The 19,768-nt window shown below is 45.5% G+C and overlaps 1 protein-coding gene across 2 annotated transcripts in view; it reads right to left on the reverse strand.

The window, feature by feature from the left end:
* Positions 1-449: 449 nt before the first annotated feature.
* Positions 450-19,768, reverse strand: part of met (MET proto-oncogene, receptor tyrosine kinase) — an 89,005-nt gene continuing 69,686 nt past the window's right edge. Inside the window, exons 13-21 of one of the 2 annotated variants that reach the window (XM_036958804.1) lie at positions 19,589-19,745; positions 18,643-18,783; positions 17,888-18,142; positions 15,224-15,304; positions 13,515-13,696; positions 8,687-8,796; positions 8,237-8,402; positions 3,936-4,072; positions 450-2,868 (exon numbers count right to left, since the gene is read on the reverse strand). In XM_036958804.1, the coding sequence (XP_036814699.1) occupies positions 2,625-2,868; positions 3,936-4,072; positions 8,237-8,402; positions 8,687-8,796; positions 13,515-13,696; positions 15,224-15,304; positions 17,888-18,142; positions 18,643-18,783; positions 19,589-19,745 (1,473 nt within the window). In that variant the 3' untranslated portion in view covers positions 450-2,624. The remainder of the gene's footprint in view (positions 2,869-3,935; positions 4,073-8,236; positions 8,403-8,686; positions 8,797-13,514; positions 13,697-15,223; positions 15,305-17,887; positions 18,143-18,642; positions 18,784-19,588; positions 19,746-19,768) is intronic. The other variant, XM_036958810.1, reaches the window with a different exon arrangement.

The following is a 19,768-nucleotide window of genomic DNA, read 5'->3' on the forward strand; positions in this document are numbered from 1 at the left end:
GTCAACCTCAATGCCCAGTCCAATGCCCAGTCCACTGACAGGGTCATTCACCCCAACAAAATGTTCAGTATTCTGGGCACGTATAAAACATAATTTTTCTCCAGCTCTTAGCAAGAACCTCCAGGTTTTTCTCTATCTCGGTTCTCAACCTCAAGAGATGCCCTGGTTTTGATGTGTTCATGCAGGGCTCATCTACGAAAGAGACCCTGGTCTTAGCATGACTCCCTGCTTAAATAATGATATTTTTTGTTGTTGCAAAAGTTAAATAAATGAAACTGAAACCCCTTGACTCCTTAGTTGACAGATATTACGAAATGCACCCTATAGGTAGATGATGTAACGTAGTCATTATAATGACACCATTCTGTTACTATTTCACCGTCAGGTCACCCTTGTAAATAGAGATTTACTTTTCCTGGTAAACTAAAGGATGTACATACAGACAATGATAAGATATTTCACACTGATAATATAGCTTTATTACACTGAGACTGTCAGACGGCATAACGACGTAACAACATATGTACCATCATTATTTTCATAGACGAACCCGTAACAGTGCTCATACAGACACTCACACTGCACAGACAGTGAGAAACATGGACCAATTCATGGATTTACAAGCCATTTAGTTACCAATAGAAAACATAGAAGTCTATAGTGAAGGAAGTGAACCTGCTAGCTCCAGTTGTTCAATGACTGTACAGTATCTTTAGTTTGTTTGTACTGTGCTGTACCTACAACGGTCACCTGTCATAAAGTATATACACACACGTTTACCAGTTAAATCCTACATATAGAAGACACCTCCACAAAGGTACTATCCTTTTAATATCATTTTGTACAAAAGGCAGTGGTTCTTCTAAAGTTTAGTTTAGGGGACTTGTTCATTGTTGTGGCACCATTGCTCAGTTATTGCATACCATTGGACCAATATTGATTGAGGCTCATTTTCATCATAAAGGCATTCTAAAAAATATAGTACAGCATTTTAAACATTTATTTTAACAAACATTCATATCTGTCCATTGCTGGCCTTATCATTAATTACATCGCAGCAGTCATAGTAAAAAGCCAAACGCGTCACCAAGGAAACGCAAAATGGTAACATTTTAACATTGAAGTGGTCTTTCAAAATGCTGACATAGCTATTGTACGAATACTATCATGATTGACAGTAAAAGTACTTTTCTCAACTGACATAACACTATTATTATGATGCCCAAACGCATCAAACGTTCAAACATGTCTCCAGTTTTCCCCATTTGACTGTCTGAAGTCAAAAAGATGATGTCCGTTTTCAGGCTGAGCTTTCACAAACCGTTATGACACATGCTATGTAGACATTATGACAGGCCGTTTCAAGTCAGTGTTACCTACCAAAATACAAAAACACTTTTCAACTGGGAAACATCTGCAGATTACTAATAGGTGAGTCACTCACGGCAACAAAGCAGCAAGACATTTAAAACGAAGCACATCAAAAGGGAATCATCAAAGATTATTACACTTTAAGAAGTATCCAGTGTAGCTGCTACACACCGCACGGGCCGGGTGGCAGATTGGTCCTCTCGCCAGCTACTCTTCACCACCTCAGTTACTGACAACATCACCTGGAGGCTGGAGCACACATTGTAACGGCAAAGCAGGCATCATTTGTCTTCCTTCAGTCCCGGTGCGCAGGGAGCTTGGAGGGAGGAATGCGAGGAGAAGTGGGAGGAGAGGGGCATTCAGTGACAGTACGGAGGAGGAAGGTGTAACATGTTTCTTTACAATACACCACCTTTCATTGACATTGAGAAAAATAACAGCTGGAGCCTGGCACTTAGCCATATCTCTAAGCACATGCCACCCAGTAACAAGCAGAAATGTCTCCAAAATCCACCGGTCCCCTCGTTGGGGAAGGGAATCGTTCAAATCTTGGGCGCTTCACTTGTACTTCATACACACAATGTGCTTCTTTAGGCTTTGTTCTTTGAAAAGGTTCTCCCATGTCTCCAAATTGTCTGCGATAGAGACAAGAGGCCTGACCTCCTGAACTCAGGCTCCAGGGTCATACCAGGGTCAAAGGTCATTAGATATTCTAGAGCATGTTCTATGTAGTCAAGGAGAGGCAGACCAAGGTCATCCTCACAGTTCATAAAGGCCTCAAGCGTACACTCATCGGTCAGTATGTATACACATTACATACGTACTGAACACACTCATCGGTCAGTATATATACACATTACATACGTACTGAACACACTCATCGGTCAGTATATATACACATTACATACGTACTGAACACACTCATCGGTCAGTATATATACACATTACATACGTACTGAACACACTCATCGGTCAGTATATATACACATTACATACTGAACGCACGGTACAGGTCAGTATCCTCAAACTGTCTTTTCTCAGTCAACGAGTTTGTCCAGTGTCTGTCTGTTAGTCACATACACTCGTTCTCCAGTGACCCAAAGTCTTCACCACCTCAAGCCCACTATTTACTCCCTCTTTCTTTTTCTCTGTCAAGCACATTATTTTTCCTCTCCTCCTTTCATCTCATGTCCTCTCCTTTCTTCCATCACTCTTTTCTTTTCTTCTCTCTCTCTCTCCACCCCCATCCCCCATCAGGTGCAACAGTCTCGCTCCAGGGGGTGGCCCTGACGGGTAGAGGAAGAGGACGAGGATGAGGAGTAGGAAATGAGTGAGGGATAGGGGGTCATCTTGTCGATGTTGACATAGGTGGTGTTGAGAAGTATGTAGTGCTCTCCACTGAAGCTGGAGAAGATGGACTTGATACGGGACACCAGCTCTGAGAAGGTAGGCCTCCGCTCCGGTCTAGGGTGCCAGCACTCAACCATCACGTTATACCTGAGGGGTGGGTTTTAGAGGAGGGGGGTTAAGATTAAATGCACATGAAATATAGTTTTTAGGTATATATATTTGGCTTACTTAGGTATCTAGTAGCCACTAGCCATATTAAGTTTGACAGCTATGTTACAGGGCCCCATTAATTCTGGAAATACTCTCTGTCAGTCAATGTTCATGAATAGACTCATGAATTGTTATGGATTGTTCTGTTTCGTGCTCCGCTTGGTTGAATCTGTATTAGGATCTACGTCCTCCATTAAAAACCTAATGTTGTCCAAAGACTAGGTAAGATAGGGAGGATTTCACTCTATAGTGCCCTTTCTAAACATTCAACTTCAGTAGTTGTACATGCTTTATAGCCTCTCTCTCTCTCTCTCTCTCTCTCTCTCTCTCTCTCTCTCTCTCTCTCTCTCTCTCTCTCTCTCTCTCTCTCTCTATATATATATATATATATATATATATATATATATGTATCTTTTTCCTCTATGACTGTCTCTCCCCCTTCCTCTGTCTGCATATCTGCCCACCTCTCCCTGTCGGTGTCTCTCTCTATTCCCTCTCTGTTGGTCTCTACCCTGTCCACTACCTGCCCCTCCCTCCCTCCCTCCCTCCCTCCCTCCCTCCCTCCCTCCCTCCCTCCCTCCCTCCCTCCCTCCCTCCCTCCCTCCCTCCCTCCCTCCCTCCCTCCCTCCCTCCCTCCCTCCCTCTTCCTGTCTGTCTGTCTGTCTCTCCCTCTCTCTCTCTCCCTGTCTGCATATCTTTCTTTCTCTCCATGCAGTACCTAAGTTAACAATGGGCCTCTGTTCATCTCAATGTCTCTGCCAATGAGAAGCACTGAGCCATGCCTCTATGTACATTGGTCAAGGTGAAGGACAGGGGAGTGTGCGTGTGTGTGTGTGGGTGTGTGTGTGTGCACTTTTATTAATAAAATCATCTGTCTTATATCTGGGAGTGGTGCGGTATAAGCTTGAAGAGTGTACATGTATGTGTGTTTGTGTGTGTGCAAGATTGTGTGTGTACTGTCTGTCTGTGTGTCTGTGTGTGTGTCATGTGTTTGCACTACTCACAGTGCGTCGGGGCAGAACTCTGGCTGCAGCAGCCGTCTCCCCTGCAGTAGGAACACTGTGATGTCGAAAGAGTTGACGTCCGAGTAGGGCGGGGCTCCCCGGGTCATCAGTTCCCATAGCAACACGCCAAACGACCACTGAAACACGGAACACCAAATGGACAAATAACACATCAGATCACATCACAATACTTTACAGGCTGTGTCTGAAATGGCACCCTATTTCCTATAATATGACCTACTTTTGACCAGAGCCCTATGATACCTATGAGTCCTATGTGTCCTATGATACCTATGAGTCCTATGAGTCCTATGAGCCCTATGATACCTATGAGTCCTATGAGTCCTATGATACCTATGAGTCCTATGAGTCCTATGAGTCCTATGATACCTATGAGTCCTATGATACCTATGAGTCCTATGAGTCCTATGAGTCCTATGATCCCTATGAGTCCTATGAGCCCTATGAGTCCTATGAGTCCTATGAGTCCTATGAGTCCTATGAGTCCAATGATCCCTATGAGTCCTATGATCCCTATGAGTCCAATGATCCCTATGAGTCCTATGAGCCCTATGAGTCCTATGAGTCCTATGAGCCCTATGAGTCCTATGAGTCCTATGATCCCTATGAGTCCTATGAGTCCTATGAGTCCTATAAGTCCTATGAGTCCTATGAGTCCTATGAGTCATATGAGCCCTATGATCCCTGATCAAAAGTGGCACACTATATAGGGTAGAGGGTGCCATTCCGGACACAACCCCAGTCCTAATGAACATATTTTCCATATTTACGGCCTTCATTGAAGAGAGCAGACAGACAGGAGGAGTGTTAAATGCAGCTAACGTTTGTGAAATAATAGAGTTATAGAGGTAGAAACTGTAGCATAGACAAGCTAACCCTATAAACAGAAACTGTAGCAGAAACAAGCTAACCCTATAAACAGAAACTGTAGCAGAAACAAGCTAACCCTATAAACAGAAACTGTAGCATAGACAGGCTAACCCTATAAACAGAAACTGTAGCATAGACAGGCTAACCCTATAAACAGAAACTGTAGCATAGACAGGTTAACCCTATAAATAGAAACTGTAGCAGAAACAAGCTAACCTTATAAACAGAAACTGTACATTAACCAGAGATTAAACAGTAAGCGTGGTGGTTTGTTAAGAAGGAGTGGGGCTGAGAGGGTAGCAGGCCAGATTAAGGTTGATGCTGATTATCATAGGTTCTCATCGATACTGTGTGCGTTTCTGTGTGTGTGTGTGTGTGTGTGTGTGTGTGTGTGTGTGTGTGTGTGTGTGTGTGTGTTGTTGTGTGCGAGTTTGAATAGATAAGAGAATGGTCTAATCTTGGATGCTGATTGGTTAAAACCGCATTCCAGCCGGTGTCAATTCCACAAGCTAAGGCTATGACGTTGAAATGCCTATTCACTGTTTCACTGTCTCATCAGCCCAACCAGGCAATTTATAAACTTGATCTACACTGGAAAAATGCATTGAGATATAATTTCTCATTTCTTTTAGACTAGCATTTGGTTAGACTAGAAAAACAGGTCAAACGAAACTAAATGGAGCTAGTTTGCTGTCTTTCCAGTTTCAGTTTGAAGTGATTGTGTTAGCCATGTGGTTGGCTAGCTCCTCTGAACAATGTCCTGATGAGAGAGCACATTTTCTATGCCAGGCAAAATCGTGCATCATCAGCTTATTGTTATGGATGTGTCCAAATAAATGTCTCTAGAAAACATCTTAAACAAATGCAAATGCAGCTACTTTTCTGTTATTTGTTCTTCATTGTTTGAAGTGACTGTGTTATCCGTAGTTGGCTAGCTAGCAAGCAAGGGGGAACATTTAGAACGAACGACTGGGTCGCGTCCATTGGTATAGAACCAAAGGACTTCACAACCGGTTTGCGTCTCTGGCAACCTAACCGATAGAACGAACGACCAACTGGCTTGGGTAGCCACCCTTGATTTGTGTCAGGACTATATCACATGGAAGGATGAAATGGTATGTATAAATTCATGAAAATGAATGAAAATATGTCAATCATTATTTGAATATGTTGGTAACGCGTTGTATAAAAGTGATAATTGTCACACTCTGACCATTATTTGAGTTGTTTGTTTCTATGTTTTGTTTGGTCAGGGTGTGATATGAGTGGGCATTCTATGTTGCATGTCTAGTTAGTCTGTTTCTATGTGTTTTGGCCTGATATGGTTCTCAATCAGTGGCAGGTGTTTGTCGTTGTCTCTGATTGGGAACCATATTTAGGTAGCCTGTTTTGTATTGTGGTTCGTGGGTTATTGTCTATGTGATGTTGCATGTTTGCACACAGTATTGATAGCAGTCACGTTCGTCTTATTATTTTGTTTGTTTGATTAGTGTTCGTCGTGTTCTTTCATCTACATTAAAATAATATATTCACACCACGCTGAGGACCCTGGGCACAGCCAGGGGAATATCGCCGCCCCAAAGCAGAGCTGGAGGCAGCGAAAGCAGAGAGGCGCCGGTATGAGGAGGCAGCACGGCAGCGTGGCTGGAAGCCTGAGAGGCAGCCCCAAAAATGTATTGGGGGGGCACACGGGGAGTGTGGTGAAGCCAGGTAGGAGACCTGCGCCAACTTCCCGTGCTTACCGGAGAGAGAGAGGGACCGGGCAGGCACCGTGTTATGCGGTGGAGCACACAGTCTCCCCAGTGCGTGTGCATAGCCCGGTGCGGTACATTCCAGCTCCTCGTATCGTCTGGGCTAGAGTGGGCATCGAGCCAGGTGCCATGAAGCCGGCTTTACGCATCTGGTCTCCAGTAACGTCTCCTCGGGCCGGCTTACATGGCACCAGCCTTACGTATGGTGTCCCCGGTTCACCAGCACAGCCCAGTGCGGGCTATTCCACGTCGCCGCACTGGCCTGGCTACCGGGAGCATTCAACCAGGTAAGGTTGGGCAGGCTCGGTGCTCAAGAACTCCAGTGCGCCTGCACGGTCTATCCAGTGCCACCTCCACGCACCAGCCCTCCGATGGCAGCCCCCCGCACCAGGCTGTCTCTCCGTCTTCTGCCTACAGGTGCTCCCGCCTGTCCAGCGCTGCCAGAGCCTTCCTCCTGTCCTGAGCTGCTAGAGTCTCCCGTCTGTCCTGAGCTGCTAGAGTCTCCCGTCTGTCCTGAGCTGCTAGAGTCTCCCGTTTGTCCTGAGCTGCTAGAGTCTCCCGTCTGTCCTGAGCTGCTAGAGTCTCCCGTCTGTCCTGAGCTGCTAGAGTCTCCCGTCTGTCCTGAGCTGCTAGAGTCTCCCGTCTGTCCTGAGCTGCTAGAGTCTCCCATCTGTCCTGAGCTGCTAGAGCCGCCAGTCTGTCCTGAACCGTCAGAGCCACCAGTCTGTCCTGAGCCGTCAGTCACCCAGGAGCCGCCAGAGCCGTCAGCCACCCAGGAGCCGCCAGAGCCGTCAGCCAGCCAGGAGCTGCCAGAGCCGTCAGCCAGTCCGGAGCTGCCCCTCTGTCTGGAGCTGCCCCTCTGTCCAGAGCTGCCCCTCAGTCTGGAGCTGCCCCTCAGTCTGGAGCTGCCCCTCAGTTCGGAGCTGCCCCTCAGTCCAGGTCGGAGGCGAGGGTTGCCACTCTAAAGGAGGCCCTTGAAGAGGGAAATGACTATGTGGGGTCCACGTCCCGCGCCAGAGCCGCCACCGCGGCCAGATGCCCACCCAGACCCTCCCCTATAGGTTTAGGTTTTGCGGCCGGAGTCCGCACCTTATGGGGGGTACTGTCACACTCTGACCATTATTTGAGTTGTTTGTTTCTATGTTTTGTTTGGTCAGGGTGTGATATGAGTGGGCATTCTATGTTGCATGTCTAGTTAATCTGTTTCTATGTGTTTTGGCCTGATATGGTTCTCAATCAGTGGCAGGTGTTTGTTGTTGTCTCTGATCGGGAACCATATTTAGATAGCCTGTTTGGTATTGTGGTTTGTGGGTTATTGTCTATGTGATGTTGCATGTTTGCACACAGTATTGATAGCAGTCACGTTCGTCTTATTATTTTGTTTGTTTAGTGTTCGTCATGTTCTTTCATCTACATTAAAAGAATGTACAGTATTCACACCACGCTGCGCTTTGGTCTCCTCACTACGACGATCGTGACAATAATGCCCTCTAAGCCGGTGTTTGAGGATATGTTGGCACGGTTTACCGGTCCAAGACAATATATCCTCCAAACACGGGCTTCTCGGACATTATCACTTAACTGTAAGTGAATTAATAAGTGGATAATGGTGTGTGTACATGCATGTCTGCGTGTGTGTGTGTGTGTGTAGGCTCTCACCACATCTGACTTGGGGGTGAACTTGTGTGTCTGCAGGCTCTCTAGGGCCATCCACTTGACCGGTAGTTTGACTCCACTCTTGCTGTGGATGCTGTAGTACTCCTTTTCATACACATCCCTGGCCAGGCCAAAGTCTGCCACCTTCACTGTGTAGCTCTCATCCAGCCTAGCAGAGGAGAGAGAGAGCTTCAACCACAGCCTTACTGGAGATTTACAGAGCTAGGGGAAACTGTCAGCCATGTTGGATTCACACCTTCTTACTAGAGTGTTATTAACCTGTAATGGTTGGAGCAAAATGGCACCCATTAAAATAAAACATCTCAAAGTATGCATGATTGTATAGCATGACAATGCGTTAGCTCTCAATGCGTTAGCTCTCCTACAATGGTGACTACACTTCCACACACTGACTGTCTGAGATTGCATTTGACAGTTGGTTCCAGATCTTACATGCAGTTCCTGGCAGCTAGGTCTCTGTGGACAAACTTCTTGCTGGCCAGATACTCCATGCCCCTGGCCACCTGCACACCAAAGCCCATCAGGTCCTTCACTGTCGGGTTCTGGGAAAACAAGGAAGGGTGTGTTTAGGTGATATGCACATCCCAAATGTATCCACTGGTGCTAGGACAAAAAAGACTGAATGGCCTGCATGCGATACAGATGTAGGACTTTAATTTGACCAGTTTCTCACAGCAGGAAAATAATGCTACAGCAACAGTAAGTGTGAAGTATTATGTGGATTATAACTAAATGTAATGTTTGTAGGGGTTGATACATTTTTGGTAGGGCAAATTAAGTCTGAACATTTTAAGTGGAAATTAAACTTTACAAGCCATTTAAACCTTGAATACACTACAAGTTTGCATGTCTGCTGTGCATGACATTTCCTGCAACAACATGGTGATCAAATGAAGACCTTACATCTCTACAGTATATGCTGCTCCCATGCTTTATTCCTGTACTTAAATATACAATGTTTCAGCTGCAATGGCCTAAATCAGTCATTATTCCAGCCAAAACACTATGACTTATAAAGGTGATTGTATGACTAGAGTTTGTGTATGTGTGTGTGCCCCCCATCTATCTTCAGAGCAAGTGCTGCTAGGTGACCTAAACTGGAACATGCTTAACACCCCAGCCATCCTACAATATAAGCTTGATGCTCTCAATCTCGCACAAATTATCAATGAACCTACCAGGTACCACCCCAAAGCCGTTAACACAGGCACCCTCATAGATATCATCCTAACCAACTTGCCCTCTAAACAAACCTCTGCTGTTTTCAACCAAGATCTCGGCGATCACTGCCTCATTGCCTGCATCCGTAATGGGACAGCGGTCAAGCAACCTCCACTCATCACTGTCAAATGCTCCCTGAAACACTTCAGCAAGCAGGCCTTTCTAATCAACCTGGCCCAGGTATCCTGGAAGGATATTGACCTCATCTTGTCAGTATAGGATGCCTGGTTATTTTTTTAAATGCCTTCCTCATCATCTTAAATAAGCATGCCCCATTCAATAAATGTAGAACCAGGAACAGATATAGCCCTTGGTTCTCTCCAGACCTGACTGCCCTTAACCAACACAAAAACAACTTTTCAGGGAAGTTAGAAACCAATATACACAGGCAGTTAGAAAAGCCAAGGCTAGCTTTTTCAAGCAGAAATTTGCTTCCTGCAACACAACCTCCAAAAAGTTCTGGGACACTGCAAAGTCCATGGAGAATAAGAACACCTCCTCCCAGCTGCCCACTGCACTGAGGATAGAAAACTCTGCCACCACCGATAAATTGAACATTTCAATAAGCATTTTTCTACGGCTGGCCATGCTTTCCACCTGGCTACCCCTACCCCGGTCAACAGCACTGCACCCCCCACAGCAACTCGCCCAAGCCTTCCTCATTTCTCCTTCTCCCAAATCCAGTCAGCTGATGTTCTGAAAGAGCTGCAAAATCTATACCTCTACAAATCAGCCAGGCTAGACAATCTGAACCCTCTCTTTCTAAAATTATCTGCCAAAATTGTTGCAACCCCTATTACTAGCCTGTTCAACCTCTCTTTCGTGTCATCTGAGATTCCCAAAGATTAGAAAGCAGCTGTGGTCATCACCCTCTTCAAAGTGGGGGACACTCTAGACCCAAACTGCTACAGTCCTATATCTATCCTACCCTGCCTTTCTAAGGTCTTCGAAAGCCAAGTCAACAAACAGATTACCGACCATTTCGAATCCCACCGCACCTTCTCCGCTATGCAATCTGGTTTCAGAGCTGGTCATGGGTGCACCTCAACCACGCTCAAGGTACTAAACGATATCTTAACCGCCATCGATAAGAAACAATACTGTGCAGCCGTATTCATTGACCTGGCCAAGGCTTTCGACCCAGTCAATCACCACATCCTCATCGGCAGACTCGATAGCCTTGGTTTCTCAAATGATTGCCTCGCCTGGTTCACCAACTACTTATCTAATAGAGTTCAGTGTGTCAAATCGGAGGGCCTGTTGTCCGGACCTCTGGCAGTCTCTATGGGGGGGCCAAACGGTTCAATTCTTGGGCTGACTCTCTTCTCTGTATATAGTGCATTGCGAAAGTATTCGGCCCCCTTGAACTTTGCGACCTTTTGCCACATTTCAGGCTTCAAACATAAAGATATAAAACTGTATTTTTTTGTGAAGAATCAACAACAAGTGGGACACAATCATGAAGTGGAACGACATTTATTGGATATTTCAAACTTTTTTAACAAATCAAAAACTGAAAAATTGGGCGTGCAAAATTATTCAGCCCCCTTAAGTTAATACTTTGTAGCGCCACCTTTTGCTGCGATTACAGCTGTAAGTCGCTTGGGGTATGTCTCTATCAGTTTTGCACATCGAGAGACTGACATTTTTTCCCATTCCTCCTTGCAAAACAGCTCGAGCTCAGTGAGGTTGGATGGAGAGCATTTGTGAACAGCAGTTTTCAGTTCTTTCCACAGATTCTCGATTGGATTCAGGTCTAGACTTTGACTTGGCCATTCTAACACCTGGATATGTTTATTTTTGAACCATTCCATTGTAGATTTTGCTTTATGTTTTGGATCCATTCCAGAATGGTCCTGTATTTGGCTCCATCCATCTTCCCATCAATTTTAACCATCTTCCCTGTCCCTGCTGAAGAAAAGCAGGCCCAAACCATGATGCTGCCACCACCATGTTTGACAGTGGGGATGGTGTGTTCAGGGTGATGAGCTGTGTTGCTTTTATGGCAAACATAACGTCTTGCATTGTTGCCAAAAAGTTCAATTTTGATTTCATCTGACCAGAGCACCTTCTTCCACATGTTTGGTGTGTCTCCCAGGTGGCTTGTGGCAAACTTTAAACAACACTTTTTATGGATATCTTTAAGAAATGGCTTTCTTCTTGCCACTCTTCCATAAAGGCCAGATTTGTGCAATATACGACTGATTGTTGTCCTATGGACAGAGTCTCCCACCTCAGCTGTAGATCTCTGCAGTTCATCCAGAGTGATCATGGGCCTCTTGGCTGCATCTCTGATCAGTCTTCTCCTTGTATGAGCTGAAAGTTTAGAGGGACGGCCAGGTCTTGGTAGATTTGCAGTGGTCTGATACTCCTTCCATTTCAATATTATCGCTTGCACAGTGCTCCTTGGGATGTTTAAAGCTTGGGAAATCTTTTTGTATCCAAATCCGGCTTTAAACTTCTTCACAACAGTATCTTGGACCTGCCTGGTGTGTTCCTTGTTCTTCATGATGCTCTCTGCGCTTTTAACGGACCTCTGAGACTATCACAGTGCAGGTGCATTTATACGGAGCCCAATTTTTCAGTTTTTGATTTGTTAAAAAAGTTTGAAATATCCAATAAATGTCGTTCCACTTCATGATTGTGTCCCACTTGTTGTTGATTCTTCACAAAAAAATACAGTTTTATATCTTTATGTTTGAAGCCTGAAATGTGGCAAAAGGTCGCAAAGTTCAAGGGGGCCGAATACTTTCGCAATGTACTGTACATCAATGATTTCGCTCTTGCTGCTGGTGAGTCTCTGATCCATCTCTACGCAGACAACACCATTCTGTATACTTCTGGCCCTTCTATGGACACTGTCTTAACAACCCTCCAGAGGAGCTTCAATGCCATACATCTCCTTCCGTGGACTCCAGCTGCTCTTAAATGCAAGTAAAACTAAATTCATGCTCTTCAACCGATCGCTGCCCGCACCTGCCCGCCCGTCCAGCATCACTACTCTGGACGGTTCTGACTTAGAATATGTGGACAACTACAAATAACTAGGTGTCTGGTTAGACTGTAAACTCTCCTTCCAGGCTCACATCAAACATCTCCAATCCAAAGTTAAATCTAGAATTGGCTTCCTATTTCGCAACAAAGCATCCTTCACTCATGCTGCCAATCATACTCGTAAAACTGACCATCCGACCGATCCTCGACTTCGGCGATGTCATTTACAAAATAGCCTCCAAAACCCTACTCAGCAAATTGAATGCAGTCTATCACAGTGCCATCCGTTTTGTCACCAAAGTTCCATATACTACCCACCACTGCAACCTGTACGTTCTCGTTGGCTGGCCCTCGCTTCATACTCGTCGCCAAGCCCACTGGTTTCAGGTCATCTACAAGACCCTGCTAGGTAAAGTCCCCCTTATCTCAGCTCGCTGGTCACCATAGCAGCACCCACCTGTTGCACGCGCTGGTCACCCCCAAAACCAATTCTTCCTTTGGCCGCCTCTCCTTACAGTTCTCTGCTGCCAATGACTGGAACGAACTACAAAAATCGCTGAAACTGGAAACACTTATCTCCCTCACTAGCTTTAAGCACCAACTGTCAGAGCAGCTCACAGATTACTGCACCTGTACATAGCCCATCTATAATTTAGCCCAAACAACTACCGCTTCCCCTACTGTCTTTATTTTTTTATCTTGCTCCTTTGCACCCCATTATTTTTATTTCTACTTTGCACATTCTTCCACTGCAAATCTACCATTCCAGTGTTTTACTTGCTATATTGTATTTACTTCACCACCATGGCCTTTTTTTGCCTTTACCTCCCTTATCTCACCTCATTTGCTCACATCGTAGATAGACTTATTTTTCTACTGTATTAGTGACTGTATGTTTGTTTTACTTCATGTGTAACTCTGTGTTGTTTTATGTGTCGAACTGCTTTGCTTTATCTTGGCCAGGTCGCAATTGTAAATGAGAACTTGTTCTCAACTTGCCTACCTGGTTAAATAAAGGTGAAATAAATACAAATAAAAATCTTACATGTGTCTCGTCCCTGATAAAGTTCCTGAGGTCACCGTGCTTCATGTATGGCAGCACCACCAGAGGAGAGCCCTCAGGGGGCAGACAGATCCCCAGGAGAGACAACACGTTGGGGTGGCTGAAGTCCTTCATGATGATCCCCTCCTTCAGGAACTGAGACACCTCCTCCAGGTCAGTAATCCCTTAAACACAGCAAGATTTTACAGGATTGTTTATTTATTTATTACCTTTATTTAACCAAGTTGTTGAGAAGAGAACACATTCTGTTTTACAGCAACCTGACATTAAAGCTTCATCATGTGCTGTTAGATGGACCACCAACAAAAACGCTAACAAAAACAGGCCATCAAGCCATAAACCTCTATCTCTTTACCGTTGTGCCATCTAAACCTTAGTTATATACCACTGTTAGAAGCCCATGAGGAGCCAGTCTCCAGGCTGTCTGAGCATAGGGACTGTGACCCTACCCCAAACCTATAGGTTACTGCTACACAACACTCCCATTATCCAATCGAATCAGTGCTCCTGGTGTCACTGCTCTTTCTCTTTCTCCCCTTCTCTTCTAATCTCGTTTGAAACAGAATCTCATTTAGCTAAGATAAAACGTCTGATAAAACTGCCCTTTCACTGTAACTACCAGATGACGACACACACACAAGCAAAGAAAGACGACTCGCCATTTAGAGTTGAGTAAAAGAAAGATCACAGAATATCTAAGAAAACGAGGCTGTGAAGCTGGATGTATAGAACTATCTGCCTACTGCAGAAACAACATGGTGACATCACTTACAATATCCTCCAAACCATGTGCCTTTTCCATGACAGTGACAAAGCTCCCTGGGGATCTTCTTTATTTTCTTTAAAGCTCCCTGGGGAACTTCTTTATTTTCTTTAAAGCTCCCTGGGGAACTTCTTTATTTTCTTTAAAGCTCCCTGGGGAACTTCTTTATTTTCTTTAAAGCTCCCTGGGGATCTTCTTTATTTTCTTTAAAGCTCCCTGGGGAACTTCTTTATTTTCTTTAAAGCTCCCTGGGGAACTTCTTTATTTTCTTTAAAGCTCCCTGGGGATCTTCTTTATTTCCTTTAAAGCTCCCTGGGGAACTTCTTTATTTTCTTTAAAGCTCCCTGGGGAACTTCTTTATTTTCTTTAAAGCTCCCTGGGGAACTTCTTTATTTTCTTTAAAGCTCCCTGGGGAACTTCTTTATTTCCTTTAAAGCTCCCTGGGGAACTTCTTTATTTCCTTTAAAGCTCCCTGGGGAACTTCTTTATTTCCTTTAAAGCTCCCTGGGGAACTTCTTTATTTTCTTTAAAGCTCCCTGGGGAACTTTAGGTCACTGTTAACACAATGAGAAGGCCAAGGCTTAGAGAACAAGGCAGTGGTAACCCTCTATCGCTATGGGTTACCACCAGCCCAGTGGCAGAGCTTCCAGAAGTCTTGTGGAAGACTTATCTAGGACATTCATCTCTCAGGATAAAGTGACAGGTTACACAATTAGAGAGAGGGGGACCCTAATGTCATCCTCAGCACCAGGAGCCAATCCATCTCAATCATCCTTCCACAGGACACACTGCCGTAGCACGTCCAAGAGATGAGATAAGCCCTCTAACGTTGTTGCGGCGTTGCGTTGTGTGGTGACATATCAGAGCAATGAGATTTGAATGAACACTGACGGGGTGAACTGTGCCTTTGTGGTCATGCAGTACTCACGGTTGAGAGACTTGATGGCACAGTGCTGCTTCTGTCCGTCAGCCTCCAACAAGGTACCGTGGAACACACAGCCAAAGTGTCCTGTATGAAGAAGAATAAATATGATGTCAAATAAGCGACAACCTGAGTGCTTGATGTAAGACAATGCACACTTTACACTGAGGAATCCCTGATACCAAAACTATTTGTTTGTTTATGAACTATGCTCACGAGGATTAAGCACCCGATTCTCTAGACCATTAAGTCATTTGGTGGCATGTCAATGGAGCAGTCAGTCACTCAGAAAAGCAAGATTTCTCTTTGTTGAAGTGAGTGGTGTAAATGAAAATGAATTTAATGTACAACTTAAGTAGTTTTTTTGGGTATCTGTACTTTACTATTTATATTTTTGACAACTTTGACTTTTATTCCATTACATTCTTAAAGAAAATAATGTACTTTTTACTCCATACATTTTTGCTGACACCCAAAAGTACTTGTCACATTTTGAATGCTTAGCAGCAGAGGAAAATTGTCCAATTCACACACCTATCAACAGAACATCTCTGGTCATCCCTACTGCTTCTGATCTGGTGGACTCACTAAACACAAATGCTTCATTTGTAAATGATGTTTGAGTTGGAGTCTGCCACTGGCCATCTGTAAATGATGTTTGAGTTGGAGTCTGCCACTGGCCATCTGTAAATTATGTTTGAGTTGGAGTCTGCCACTGGCCATCTGTAAATTATGTTTGAGTTGGAGTCTGCCACTGGCCATCTGTAAATTATGTTTGAGTTGGAGTGTGCCCCTGGCCATTTGTAAATTATGTTTGAGTTGGAGTGTGCCCCTGGCCATCTGTAAATTATGTTTGAGTTGGAGTGTGTCCCTGGCCATCTGTAAATGATGTTTGAGTTGGAGTGTGCCACTGGCCATCTGTAAATGATGTTTGAGTTGTAGTGTGCCCCTGGCCATCTGTAAATGATGTTTGAGTTGGAGTGTGCCCCTGGCCATCTGTAAATGATGTTTGAGGGAGTGTGACCCTGGCCATCTGTAAATGATGTTTGAGTTGGAGTGTGCCCCTGGCTATCTGTAAATGATGTTGGAGTTGGAGTGTGCCCCTGGCCATCTGTAAATGATGTTTGAGTTGGAGTGTGCCCCTGGCCATCTGTAAATTATGTTTGAGTTGGAGTGTGCCCCTAGCCATCTGTAAATGATGTTTGAGTTGGAGTGTGCCCCTGGCCATCTGTAAATGATGTTTGAGTTGGAGTGTGCCCCTGGCCATCTGTAAATGATGTTTGAGTTGGAGTGTGCCCCTAGCCATCTGTAAATGATGTTTGAGTTGGAGTGTGCCCCTGGCCATCTGTAAATGATGTTTGAGTTGGAGTGTGCCCCTGGCCATCTGTAAATGATGTTTGAGTTGGAGTGTGCCCCTAGCCATCTGTAAATGATGTTTGAGTTGGAGTGTGCCCCTGGCCATCTGTAAATTAGAAAAGCAAAAAAATTGTGCCGTCTGGAATTTTACATGATTTATACTTTTACTTTTGATACTCAAGTATATTTAAAAACCAATACTTTTCGACTTTTACTCAAGTAGTATTTTACTTGCAATTGTGTATGATAAGTATGACAATTGTGTTCTTTTCCCACCACTGGTTGAAGCCTAGGTGACTTCTATAACCCTTTACTGGAGGGCCATTCATACAGCACCCTACAGTAGTAGCCATAGCAGTGGGAGGCTATATCTCCCCTTTTCTGAGCTCTGAGTTACCGTGGCCCTTATTGAATTATATGTGGTCGAGAGGGTTCAGTGCAGCTTTGCAGGGGTGTTGGGGTATTAAAGCTAGAGGAGCGTAGAGAACTCTCTGAGGCGTTCTTCCATCACAATCCCTGCAGATGCAAAGACGGCTCAGCTTACACCACACGGATCAACAATGGAGCTTGCAATGCTACCCGGGTACAAATCATCCCACCCCGTAATTCTGCTTTAGGAATCCCTAGACCTCCCCGAGGGTTGAGCTAAGGGGGAGGAGGCAGTTTTTTAGGAGCATTGTCCCCGAACATTGTGGGGATGTTAATAACAGAGAAAGGCCTTTCTCCTTTAAACTAATATAGTGATATAGTGAAGTAGTGAACACCCCACTTGGTGACCACATATAATGTCTGGTGATTATTTATGTCTGGATGTCCAACCTGGTGGTTTGATAATGTTGGTCATTAAGCTCTTACAAGGTGATTCTAAAGTGTATTTAGGTGTATCCCCTATGGAGATAGATTCTGATATGTTTGAGAGACCTACAGGTTCCCTAATGGCTTTATAAGTGTGTCTGTCTGTGTTAATGTAATGTGTTTTTAGGTGTGTGTGTGTGTGTGTGTGTGTGTGTATGTGTGTGTGTGTGGAGATATAGGTGTATGTGTGTGTGTATGTGTGTGCGTGTGTGTGTATGTGTGTGCGTGTGTGTGTATGTGTGCGCGTGTGCACGTGTGTGTGTGTAGATATAGGTGTATGTGTGTGTGTGTGTGTGTGTGTGTGTGTGTGTGTGTGTGTGTGTGTGTGTGTGTGTGTGTGTGTGTGTGTTTGCACGTGTGTTCATGGATGTGGGCGTCTTTGCGTGCACTGTACCTGTGTATGTGTTCATGTATCAGAAGTGTGTACAGTATATACACGTGTATGATCATCCCACTGACCTCTGCCGATGACCTGGTTAAAATGTAACAGCAGATGTTCTCTGGCGATGACCACATGTTGAACCTCCTTCAGGAGGTCAGGGTGCAGCTGGGACGGGTCGATGTGGACCGGGGCCGACAGGAGAGGGGACACCATCTCCCCCTCTGCCCCCAGACCCATGCCTCCGTGCCCCAATCTGGGGGACAGCAGCTCCCCATGGCTCCCGTAGATAGGGGGAGCCCCCCTGCATGACTCTGGCCTCTCCACGCCCTGGTCTGAAACAATATAGCCAAAGGTCAATTACTACAGGGGTCAGGGTCAGAGGTCAACATAGGTCACATGATCACAGAGTGATGCCAGAGAGACAGGTCGGAGAAAGAGAGAGTCATGGTTACAGAAAGGAAGAGAGAGAACCTGAGACCTGCCCATTCGTTCTTTATGTCATTGGGGGGAGAAGGGAAGCAGGGGAGGGCAAATGAGTGAAAATGTGAGGGTTATTTTGAAAGAGGAGCAGGCAGGGATGGGAAACTCTAGTTCTTGGACATTGGAGTGCCTTCTGGTTTTCACCTCCATCGATACATTAATGTCATTGGTTTCCCAGGTCTGAATAGGCATCAGGTATGAAGCAAAGAATAAAAAACACACAGAGTTAGATGGCCATCTCTTTAGAGGTTAGAGGTTAAGGTTAAGAAAGGCAGGTGTTGTTAGTACAGGGTTAGTGTTAGTTTTTAGGGTCAGAGTAACCGCCCCAGTGGTGTAGTGTCAGGAAACGTACCCTCCAGCAGGGTGGTTCTATAGTCCAAAGACTCGTGGGACACCATTTCGTTAGTGGGGCTGACGCTCCGGGCATTAGCCAACATATCCAAGTGCTGAATGTGAGCCCTGCCGTCATACCAAACCTTACCCTCAGCCAGATCTGGAAACCAGAGATAGAGAGAAGGAGAGAGAGGAGGAGGGAGAGGGGGAGAGAGAGGAGGAGAGAGAGAAGAGGAGGGAGAGGAGGAGAGAGAGGAGGAGGGAGAGGAGGAGGGAGGGAGAGAGGGAGAGGAGGAGGGAGAAAGAGGAGGATGGAGAGAGAGAGAGAGAGAGAGAGAGAGAGAGAGAGCAGGGAGAGGAGGAGGGAGGGAGAGAGGGCGAGGAGGAGGGAGAGAGAGAGGATGCGAGAGAGAGAGAGAGAGAGAGAGAGAGAGAGAGAGAGAGAGAGAGGATGGAGAGAGAGAGGAGGAGGGACAGAGAGAGAGGAGGGAGAGGAGGAGGGAGAGAGAGAGGAGAGAGGATGAGAGAGAGAGAGAGAGGAGGGAGAGAGAGAGGAGGAGGAAGAGAGAGAGAGGAGGGAGAGAGAGAGGAGGAGGGAGAGAGAGAGGAGGGAGGGAAGGAGGGAGAGGAGAGGAGAGAGGAGGAGAGGTGGTAGGAGGTAGAGAGAAGGAGAGGATGTAGGAGGTAGAGGGAAGGAGAGGATGTAGGGAAGAGAGTGGAGTGGCAGAGAGGGGGTACAGGTGAAGGGAGGGGACAGAGAAAGAGAGAGGAGGAGGGAGGCAGTGGCAGAGGGAGAGAGAACACAGTCATTGAAGGAGAAGGATAGAGCGCTCCACCAGTGCTCCCATCAGCTCAACACCTCACAATCCCACAGCCAGTAAGAGGCGGGCAAACATGCACACACACATGCACACACACGCACACACAGTTGAAAATATATCACAAAATAACACAAACTGACTTACCGTCAATGTGTTTGTTCCTCCTTTTCCAGAGGAACAGAGTGAGCAACATCAGCAGCAGCAGACTGACACACACACAGCCAGCTAGCAGCCCTCTGTAGTCCTGCTCATGGGCCAACATCACCCTGCCCAGACTCACCGAGGACGACGCCTGACGCCACTACACACATAATACACATACAC

The sequence above is a fragment of the Oncorhynchus mykiss genome, chromosome 2, assembly GCF_013265735.2.
Source record: "Oncorhynchus mykiss isolate Arlee chromosome 2, USDA_OmykA_1.1, whole genome shotgun sequence".
Classification (NCBI taxonomy): Eukaryota; Metazoa; Chordata; class Actinopteri; order Salmoniformes; family Salmonidae; genus Oncorhynchus; species Oncorhynchus mykiss.